Here is a 10665-nt window from a genome sequence, read left to right on the forward strand (position 1 = left end):
TGCAGGTGTCTGCAGCGGCTGGGGGGACACCCACTACGAAACCTTTGATGGCACCTCCTACTCCTTCTGGGACAACTGCACCTATGTCCTCGTGCGCGAGATCCAGCCACGCCATGGCAACCTCCGCATCCTGCTGCACAACCGCTTCTGTGAGGCCACCGCCCACTGCCCCCGTGCCCTAAGCATCCACTACCAGTCCATGGACATCGTCCTCTCCACCACCAGCAGCGCCGCTGGGCAGGACGAAAGCCTGGTGAGCGCGGGCGGCAGAGCAGCGGTGGCCGGTCCCGGCCTGGTTTAGGGGCACCCTGGTGCACAGAGATCACGTTGTCCCCCTGCCAGAGAGCCTCAGGGGCCTTGGGGAAGACAGAGGGCACACCAGGACCTGGGGTCCCGAGTGTGGTGACTCCAGAGAGGGCAGGGAAGGAGCATGGGGGTGCCCGAGGCCAAGAGCCCCTGGGACCCAACACACTGACCGTGACCCCAGCCTGAGGTGGGTGTCTGCTCTTTGGGGCACGGGTGCCCAGGAGGGGGGCCAGCACCTGGGAGCACAGCCCAGGTGTCATGGTCCCCCGGTCACACCCCCAGATCCTGCTGGACCAAACTCGGGTGAGGCAGAGCTTCAGCAAGAACGGCGTGATCGTGACCCTGACCGGGGCCACCGGGATGCGCGTCGATATTCCCGCCGTCGGTGTCGGCATCACCTTCAACGGGCGGGTCTTCCAGGCCCGGCTCTCCTACAGCCGTTTCAGTCACAACACCGAGGGCCAGTGCGGTGAGCGGGGCTGCAGGACGCCTGCAGGGGTGGCGAGGGGCCGGCACCACCACAACGGGCGCACCCCCCCCGGGGACCCCAGACGCACAGCCGGCCCCTGCACCTGCCCCAGGCGGGAGGCCCTCTTTGATAGCTGAGCAGTTGCTGGGGAGGTTGGGAGACGAAGGGGGACGGCGACGACGGTCCAGTGTGTCCCCCTGAACCCCGCCCTCCCCAGGCACCTGCACCAACAACCGCCGGGATGAATGTCGCCGGCCGGACGGCACCACGGCCCGCACCTGCCGGGACATGGCCCGGTCCTGGCTGGTCTCCAACAGCAGCCTGGAGGGCTGCGGGGTGCCCACCGGCCTGCCCCCAACCACCAGCCCCCTCTTGCCGGAAACCAGCACGCCCGCCATCCACCCGTCGTGCCCCCCAGAGCCCCTCTGCGAGCTGATGCTGAGCTCGTGAGTTCTCCACCTGGGTTGGGTGGTGGTCGTGGGGTGCCATCACCCTGAGGGGCCTCCGCTGCAGCCTCTGATGGGCCCTGCCTGCAGGGTCTTCGCCGGGTGCCACAGCCTCATCCCACCTGGCCCGTACTTCAACGCCTGTGTCAGTGACAGCTGCTGGCCCGGCCGTGGCCGCAAGGTGCTCTGCCAGAGCCTGGAGGCCTACGCAGAACTCTGCCGCTCCCGGGGCGTCTGCCCTGACTGGCGCAATGCCACTCACGGGCTGTGCGGTGAGTCAGGCGTGGCCGCTGGGGGCCCTGGCCTCCTCAGCCTGCCTGACACCTGTCTGTGTGCCCCCAGACCTCACCTGCCCGTCCGCCAAGGTGTACAAGTCTTGTGGCCCTGTGCAGCCGGAGTTCTGCGACTCCAGGTGAGCCCAGCCGACAGGGAGAGCATGGTGGGGACAGCGGGCCTCCCAGGCTGGCCCGGAGGACCTGGTGGGGAGCCAGGAGGAGACCCACGAGGCTCCAGGACCCCGACCCCAAATCTCGGGGGTGCCCTTCCCCCACCCGACCTCCGACCCCGGACCCGAGGTTGCCCCCGGGCCTGCACCCTGCCCACTGCCCTCCCCCTCGGTCTGCCTTTGTCGCCTTGCAGGAGCCAGAGCCCGCTGAGCGTTGGGCTGGCAGAGGGCTGCTTCTGTCCCGACGGCCACATCCTCTTCAATTCTCACAGGGACATCTGTGTGCCCGAGTGCCGTAAGCACCCTGCGCCAGGCCCACCCAGCCCCAGAGAGCGGAAGGGGCCCCGGGGCGGGCAGACCCCGGCTGGGGCCAGTCCTGCCCAGTCCTGCCAGCAGCGCAGCATGGCCTGGAGCCTTTCTGAGTCCCCTCCTAAGTGATCCCCCTCAAGCTCTCCAGGGGCTTCTGCCCCAAGCAGGGAGAAGAGGCCTCCATTGGGGGAGGGGTGGCCAGGCCGGCTGGGCCCCGACCCCAGTGCTCCCACTAACCCCCTTCTCCCCATTCTTGCCTCGCAGCCTGTGTGGGACCGGATGGGCTTCCCAAATTCGTGAGTGCTCCACCTTCAGCAACCTGACTCCTCGCTTGAGCGGAAGGAGGGCAGGGGTCCCCCTCCCAGGGCCCCGGCTCTGCCCGGGGTCGGGCGGTGGGGCGGGTGTGGGTATGGCACACCCAGGTGTGAGCCATGTCAGCCTCAAGGCTGCTCCCGGGACAGGGAGGCCGGGGCCCGACCTGCTGCTGGACGCGACCCCAGAGGCCAGGGCACCACCCAGGAGCCCTGGGGGACCCTGACCTGGTCTGTTGCAGCCTGGAGAGCGGTGGGTCAGCAACTGCCAGGACTGCGTGTGTGACAACGGCACTGTGTCAGTGCAGTGCACGCCCGTGGAGTGCCTGGCCCCAGACCAGCCACAGCAATGTGGCCGGGCCGGCTTTGTGGCCGTGAGCAGGCCTCTGGCGGACAACCCATGCTGCATGGAGAATCTGTGTGGTGAGGCCTGCACCCCAGTGGGCGGGTGGGTGGCACGGTGTCTGGCTCCGGCCACCTGGCCGGCAGGGCAGGAGCGCCTCGGGGTCCCGTGGCCGGGCTGAGGCTGGACCCGAGGTGGGGCCTCTCAGTTCTTCGCTCCTCCACCTAAAATGAAGCTGGTGGCCTCTGGCGTCCCTGGTGCCAGGCAGGGTCTTGGGGAAGACCAGGGAGGTGACACAGCGTGGCCCAGAAGGGCCACAGAGAGCCACTGACTCCTGTGGAAAGGACTTCTCTGGTCCAGCGTGGGGCAGTGTTACCCTGGGAACCACAGTAGCGGGAGGAGGGGGGCAGGGGCACCCAGGCAGCTCCCTGACTCTCCCGCAGTCTGCAATGCAAGCACGTGCCCCCAGAGCCCCCCTGCATGTCGGCTGGGAGAGAAGCTGGTCCACACCCAGGTGGAGGATGACTGTTGCCCCACCTTCAGCTGCCGTGAGTCTCCGGGCTCGGGGGACGGTGGGGCTGGGGCTGGGTGCCTCCCGGCAGGCGCTCAGCAACCCCTTTCCTTCCAGAGCCTCTGCTGTGCACCTTCAATGGCACGTTCTATGGGGTAAGGGCTCCGTGTCCAGGCAGTCGGGAAAGGGCAGGGGGTGGGCTCCAGACTCCGCACGTCCTCTGAGGACCCCTGTGCCCCTCTTGCCATGACAGCGGATGGGTCGAGGCTCCAGGCCCTTCAGAGGCAGCTGCTGTTGAGAGCCACGGGGAGCTTAGCTTCAGGCTCTCCCAGCAAGAGTTTCAGGGCAGGACTGCCCCTCCCACCGGCCTGGGGTCCCGGCTGCCCCAGTCTGCACTCATCCAGGGTCATGTCTCTGATCCTGTGTGAAAAGGAAGGAGACCGCTCTGTGGGTCTCACGGGCACAGGGAGGGGGCCTGGCCCTGGTGCCCCCTCAGGGTCACCTCCCCTCACCCTGTCCACTGCAGGTTGGTGCGACCATCCCAGGGGTTACTCCGTGCCACACGTGCACCTGTTTGTCCATGGACAGTGAGGACCCGACTGTGCGGTGTGAGGAGGAGGCCTGTAATACCACCTGCCTCCAGGTGAGGCCAGGCTAGGCCCCTGGGGAGGCCCATCACCGGACCCTGGGCCCCCGGGAGGGCCTCCAGCTCAGCCTTCATGGAGGTTTTTCCGTCCCAAAAGGAGGGAGTGAAGCAGGAGGGTGGGGTATGGGGCTGTGGGCTGGAGGCGGACCTGTAGGCTGCTGGGATAGGGTTCTGGAGGGCCGAAGTGGAGAAGGTGCTGGGAGCAGGGCTGAAGCTAAGAGAGGACCCGGGGGCTGGGCAGGGGCATGCCTCACAGAGGAAAGGGGGTTCCAAGGAGGCTAGCCCTGGGCCCCAGGGTGGGTGGGAGAGCAGGAGGGCTAGGTGTGGGACGTGACCACCCCTCTGCCCCAGGGCTTTGAGTACTCCACGGTGGCCGGGCAGTGCTGTGGGGAGTGCGTGCAGACCGCCTGCCTCGCACCGGACGGTCAGCTGGTCCAGGTAAGGGGACACTCAGTCTCGACCCTTGCCCTGCAGAGACCCTCCTGACCAGCTCCTCTTCATCCACCAGGTAATCCCCAGCCCGGCCCCCAACCATTTTCCCCCTTTCATTCCAGCTCAACGAGACCTGGGTCAACAGCCTCGTGGACAACTGCACGGAGTACCACTGCCAGGCCAGGGACGGACCCCCTATGCTGACCCCAATGCCTGTGGTCTGCCCTGACGTGTCCACCTGCAAGGTGTGTGTCTGGCACAGAAGCCCCGCCCACATCACACCTACCCATTCCATCACCAGAGGCCCCGCCTACCCACAAAGGAGCCCCGCCCACACCACAGCCCACACCCACTCATTCCCAGAGTCCATCCCCAATAGGCCCCGCCCACCCACCACGAAGCCCCGCCCACTCAAGCCCCGCCTCTGCCCCTCCCCCTGCAGGGCATCCTCAAGAAAATCGGTTGCTGCTACTATTGTGTGCAAACGGGTAAGTCAAGGCTCCCCTTCCTGCCTCTCAGCGCTGTCAGCTCCGCCCACTGACTCCTCCCGAAGTTGCCCTCCCCAGCCAGAACCCCCACCCTGAGCGGGAGGTTACGTGGGTCCTTGGAGACCTGCCCCCACTGCCTTTCCTCTGCGCAGACGCCTGCCAGGTCCACACCAACATGACGGTCCTGCGACACCGGGGCTGCGTCACCCAGGCCGCCGTCAAGGTCTCTTTCTGCGAGGGCTCTTGCCCAAAAGTGTCCCGGTGAGCCGCCCGTGCCCTCCACCCCCGCCCCAGACACATGCGTGGTCACCAGCCGCTGCCCCACGTGACCCTGTCTTTAGAGGGACCCCCTGCGCTGGGGCTGAGGCCGGAGGGCCCAGCTTGCTACAGGGAAGAGGGAAGGGCCCCCCAGCAGGGCTGCAGAAACCCTGAGCCTCCCCAACCCCCTGGGGGCAGGCCTGGGGCAGCTGGGAGGGGCCCCGGGGGTCAGAGCACCAGGGGTACCAGTGGAAGGCCTGCCCGCGTTGGGCCAGGCAGAATAAGCACCTTCCCTGAGCCGGACTGTCAGGGCAGAGCTGGTGGCAGAGTCCACCCCCCAGAAACCCAGGCCACGGCCAGCTGTGAGCCCTGGCAGAAGAGGCAGGAGGAAGGGTCTGGACCTGGCTGGACGGCCCAGGGCAGGTTCCCAGAGGAGAGGTCTGCCACGGTCGGCAAGTTTGAGGAGCTGGTTTGGGAAAGAGCAGGGCCTGGCTGGGGAAAGCTGGGGTTCTCAGCGACCCAGAGCGCTGTCCAGGCCAGTACCAGCAGCGCTGTGCGCTCAGGGAGCCAGCCACTGTCTCCGGACCCCCAAGAGACTAGGAGCCGGGTGATCCGGGCAAGAGGGGAGGTCCTGAGGTTGTGCGTCTGCAGGTACTCCATGGAGGAAGCCGGGTGATCCGGGCAAGAGGGGGGGTCCTGAGGTTGTGCGTCTGCAGGTACTCCATGGAGGCACAGGCCAGGCAGTGCAGCTGCTCCTGCTGCCAGGAGACCAGGACCCACCAGGAGGTGGTGACCATGCAGTGCCCCGATGGGACGGCCTTCCAGCACACCTACACCCACGTGGACGAGTGCAGCTGCGTCCCGGCCTGCGCATCCTCGCCCCAGACTCTCGAGGATAGCTCATCCACCTTCCCAGTCTTGGGGTTCACCACTGTCTGACGTTCTGCACCCCAGGCACCCCCCCCCACCATGGAAACCACGAGTGCCCAGGCATGCCTTCCATGGGTACCACTGCCCCCGCCCTCTTTGCACTTGCCCTGGTGAAACCTGGGCCCTACAGGGTGACAGCACAGTGGGGGTCGGCTTGAGGAGGACCCGAGGTCCTGCCCTCAGAGCCCCTCGCGCCTGTTTGGCCACCTCCCTGGCCATCAGGGTCAGATGACCGTCATCTGAAACATGGGCACACCCAGGCTCGACCCTCGCCGGTGTCAGGAGGCGGCGACGCTGTGCAAAAAACCGTACCCCACTGCGCTCGGGTCCCACCGCGGCCTCTGTGCTCCTCGAAGCCCCCAGGGCACAGACCCCCACTGGCTACCTCCTGCAGCGAACCACAGACTGAGGCCGGGGCAGGCAAGGCCGGCTGCCTCCAGGGAGCTGCGTCAGGCAGGCTGGCTGCCTGCCGGTGTCTGGACCCTGGGCTGAGGCTACGAGGGCCAAGGGGCAGGCCAGGGACGGGGTGGCCCCCACGGCACGCCCTGTGCTCACGCAGCCCCAGTCTTGCAAATAAAGGCCGAGCATCACACACGCTTCCTGGTCCTGGTGTCTCTTCCCATCAGCTGCATCCCTGGGCTCCCCTGCCGTCCGGGGGGCTGGGCTGTCCCTGAACCCCACGCCTCAGGCTTTTGCTGGAACCTCCAGGAAGGGCGGGCAGAGCAGGTGGCAAGGAGGCCCCCAGGGTCCATCTCAGGCTTTGGGAGTATCAGGCGGAGTCGGGGTGGCCCGAGGGCTCGGAAACACTATCACCGTGATTGCGAACATGAAGGGTTTAGAAGGAAGTTGTTCACAGGCACAAAGACCGGATGAGCCTCTGGGGGGTCAGTGTGTCCACGCAGGAAACCCTCCCCATGCTGTCCGCACCTCCTGCAGGCGCTTGTCACGGGCCAGCCTGCCCCGTCTCTGACCCTCATGTCTCCTCTCCACCGAGGGCAGGGGTCGCTGCCTTTCTTTTCCGCTGTTTCATCCTGAGTGGAGAAAGTGGTCTGCACCGGGTGGGGCAGGACGAGCTGGGTGCGAGGAGCGGGTGGCAGGCCTGGCCTGACCTACCCGCATGGCACGGGCACCTCCCTGTGAGACAGGGGAGGCTGCCTGCGGAGGGCAAGGCAGCGCTGGCTGCAGCCAAGCAAGCCCGGTGGGTGAGAGGAGGGTCTTCCAGGCCCTGCACACCACAGGGCCCGCCTCCGCTATCTGAGCGCTGGGGCCCACCCAGGGTGCCCACCTGGGAACCAGTGACTCATGCTGTCCCCCAGGGGCTGCGGTCCTCAGCTCCCAGGGAAGGTGGGGGCTGGGGTCTCTTCGTGGCCTTTCCTACTCAGATCACCAAGGTCTAGTCAGGGCAGGACCCCTCTGGGACTGGGCTGGAAACTGTCCAGCAGGGCTGACAAGCTTACGGACAGACTGCGGGGGGCTGGCGGCCCCTCCCCCAGCCGCCACTGGGGTCTGCGCACTCCCCCATCTCAGTCTGATTTCCCGGGCGACTGTGGCCGGGTCCTGCCCTGGCCTTGCTGCTAAGTCGCTTCAGTCGTGTCTGACTCTGTGTGACCCCATAGACGGCAGCCCACCAGGCTCCCCCGTCCCTGGGATTCTCCAGGCAAGAACACTGGAGTGGGTTGCCATTTCCTTCTCCAATGCATGAAAAGTGAAAGTGAAGTCGCTCAGTCGTGTCTGACTCCTAGCGACCCCATGGACTGCAGCCTACCAGGCTCGTCCGTCCATGGGATTTTCCAGGCAAGAGTACTGGAGTGGGGTGCCATTGCCTTCTCCGTGCCCTGGCCTTAGTCTCCTAATTCACCTGTGAAACAGCAGCATTTCCTATACTTCAGTCATTCTCAAGGCACAGCGTCTTCTTACACCACGGGCCTCTTCCAGAACTAAGCATGTTTTCGAGGCACCTGAGGAGTGTCATTTGCCACAGACCAGAGCTCACGCATGTGAACTGTTTTTATCACAGACTGGAGCTCACGTGTGTGAATTGTGTTCACTCATCGCAGACCAGAGCTCACGTGTGTGAAATGTCTTCACTCTCCAGAGACTGGAGCTCACGTGTGTGACCTGTCTTCACGCTCCGCAGGTGGGAGCTCACCTTGGAAACGAGGGTGCTGACGTCCTCTGTAGGCTTGCTCCCTGCCTGGGTAGAGTGAAGGAAACAGCTCAAGCTGGAGTTGGGACGGGCCTCCAGGCTCAGCTCTCCCACCTTCAGGGCGGTGTTGGTCACCCCAAGTGGGAACACACCCCCTCCACCCCCAACAGGAAGGCCTTGCCCCTTCCCATCCCGCAGGAGGAAGGAAGCCTCCCTCTGCTTCCCACAGCCCAGCCAATCAGAGACCGCACAGGCCCAGCCGCCGGAAGCCTCCCTACTTTGGACCCCGGCTCCTCCAATGGACTCTGGTTATCACAGCCCCTCCCAGCTCCCCCTTCTCCCTCGAGTAGCAAGTCCCCTTCCGTGACCTCTGGATTTGCGTGTGGGCCACCACTGCTCGTATATCCCGGGCTGCAGTCGCTGAAGAAACTCACTTTTGCTGGCGAAATAACCAGCTATGTTGTTATTAGAGTCGCTGGGCAAGCTGGCTCCATCTCTCTTCAGAAACTGTAAACCCAGAGTCACTGGGACAGTGCTGAGATACAGCATCCGCCGCTGGGTCCTGCCCACAGGGCCCTGGGACTGCCAGGTGCTGCCCCTCAGCCCGCGGCCACTCTGCACTTGCTCCAGGCAAGCCCCACGGCTGACCAGTCAGGTCCAGTTCTGACTCAGGGCCCTGACTGGGACCCCGTTGGGCACTCCCCGCCTCCCCAGGCCTTGTGTCTCCCTGACCCATCAGCTGGGTCCCGGGCACCCTCATCGTCTGCCTGGTGTCACGGGCCCACCTGGACCGCCGTGAACTTCGGCAGCTCAGGTGGACCCGGCTCTGCCTCCAGGCTCACCGGGGCAGGGCCAGGAGCCTGGAGAGATTCGGGAGGCTCCCGTGTGATTCGTGATAGACCTTTTTCTTTCATGAGAACTTTATTTTATTTCAGGTCTTCTGTGTGGCATATGGAATTTTAGATCCTCAACCAGGGATCAAGATCAAACCCACGCCCTCTGCAGTGGAAGTGCAGAGACTTCAGCACCGGCCCACCAGGAAGTCCTCGAAGATTACGTCTGAAAACTGGACGCGCCAATGAGGATAAATCGCTGTCGTCAGCACAGGGACGACAGCCCTGAAGGCCCAGCTCTGTGCTCTGGGAGCCCCCCTGCACCAAGGGCCCGCTCAGGCAGGTGCCCCACCCTCAGGCCCACCGTGGGCAGGGGCCCAGCTGAGCTCTAAAGCCCTCCTGCTGTCGTTCGTCCCACAAATGCTGACCAAGTCCTGCCATGCGGGCAAAAGCTGTGCCTCCTCCCCAGCGTGTCCAGCAACCCCGCTGGAAGCAGAGAAAGGCTGCATCCAGATGACCCACAAGAGAGGGGCTGGGTGCGGGGAGGGTGGGTGTTGGGAGGGGGCCGGGCAGCTGCATGGGGCCCTGGGGTGGGCCGGGCAGCTGTGGGGACCAGGAGGGGTCAGGAGCCCACAGTGGGTGGCACACCCGGAGCGGGCCTCCCGAGCCCCAGCGACCCTGCTCCTGTATGCCGGTGTCTTCCTGCAGCGTCAGATGGGACGCGCGGAAACCTAGATGGAGGACCAGAGCCGCTGCTGGGGCACCTGGCCCGCCCACGAGTCTCCAGGGCTCTTCCTTGGTGGGAATGCAGGTGTCCCCGCAGGACAGGGCTGGTCTGCAGACGAAGGCAGTGGGTCTGAGCCTCAACATAAGGGCGGCAGCACTGCAGCCCAGGGAGCTCCGCAGGGGAGCCGGGCACTGCGACGGGCACCCTCGGAGCCGCCAGTGGCGGGGCCAGCCCGCCCCTCTGCCCGTAACTGAGGGGTCAGCGTGCAGGCTGCAGGGGCCGAGGCATGGGCGACGGAGGGCTGGGAGGCATCTCGGGGGCCTGACAAGCCCTGAGCCGTGTCGGGGACCGGCTGCGGGGCAGGGGACAGGCCGAGGACCCAGAGCAGCGCCCGGGTCAGACCCGGCTTTGGGAATTTGGGAGCCCATCCCAGGCTGTGCGAGTGGAGCCCAGAAGGGCCCTGGGGGCAAGGAGATCTGTGAGGCTTGGCTTTCCGTGGCGGGGCCCGGGGATGCGCGGGCCCATGAAGACCCAGAGCATTGGACCGGCAGGTGCCTCCAGGGGCGGGGGCGCGCCCCCGAGACCAGCGGGGCTCGCCTAGCCTAGCTGAGGGGACATCCCGCGGCCTACTCCCGGGTCGGAGCACCCTGGAGAAGAGCCACACATGGGGCAACTGGACCGGGCAGCCAGTGCCTGTGGGCTGGGGCCAGTGCCCGGGCTTTGTCCTCTGGAAGCCCAGCCAGACAACAGACCCAGGCTCCGCGCTCGCACACCAGGCTCCACGCAGGCTCCACGCTCGCACACCAGGCTCCATGCAGGCTCCGCGCTCGCACACCAGGCTCCATGCAGGCTCCGCGCTCGCACGCCAGGCTCCATACAGGCTCCGTGCTCACGCCAGGCTCCATACAGGCTCCGCGCTCGCACACCAGGCTCCATGCACACTCTGTGCTCACATGCCAGGCTCCATGCAGGCTCCGTGCTCGCACGCCAGGCTCCGCGCTCGCACACCAGGCTCCATGCAGGCTCTGCGCTCGCACACCAGGCTCCATGCAGGCTCTGCGCTCG

At 65.9% G+C, this 10665-nt stretch overlaps 1 protein-coding gene across 1 annotated transcript in view; it reads left to right on the plus strand.

Moving 5' to 3' along the window:
* Positions 1–6488, plus strand: part of MUC5B (mucin 5B, oligomeric mucus/gel-forming) — a 39511-nt gene extending 33023 nt beyond the window's left edge. Inside the window, exons 37-52 of the mRNA XM_086382936.1 lie at positions 6–253; positions 589–775; positions 993–1221; positions 1312–1493; positions 1564–1633; positions 1861–1961; positions 2240–2271; positions 2529–2709; positions 3073–3177; positions 3258–3295; positions 3667–3783; positions 4138–4224; positions 4341–4463; positions 4661–4706; positions 4859–4967; positions 5681–6488. Of these exons, the coding sequence (XP_086239062.1) occupies positions 6–253; positions 589–775; positions 993–1221; positions 1312–1493; positions 1564–1633; positions 1861–1961; positions 2240–2271; positions 2529–2709; positions 3073–3177; positions 3258–3295; positions 3667–3783; positions 4138–4224; positions 4341–4463; positions 4661–4706; positions 4859–4967; positions 5681–5903 (2078 nt within the window). The 3' untranslated portion in view covers positions 5904–6488. The remainder of the gene's footprint in view (positions 1–5; positions 254–588; positions 776–992; positions 1222–1311; positions 1494–1563; positions 1634–1860; positions 1962–2239; positions 2272–2528; positions 2710–3072; positions 3178–3257; positions 3296–3666; positions 3784–4137; positions 4225–4340; positions 4464–4660; positions 4707–4858; positions 4968–5680) is intronic.
* Positions 6489–10665: the final 4177 nt, after the last annotated feature.

The sequence above is a fragment of the Bos grunniens genome, chromosome 29 (assembly GCF_055505025.1).
Source record: "Bos grunniens cultivar Pamir isolate PY7600 chromosome 29, Bosgru_T2T1.0, whole genome shotgun sequence".
NCBI lineage: Eukaryota > Metazoa > Chordata > Mammalia > Artiodactyla > Bovidae > Bos > Bos grunniens.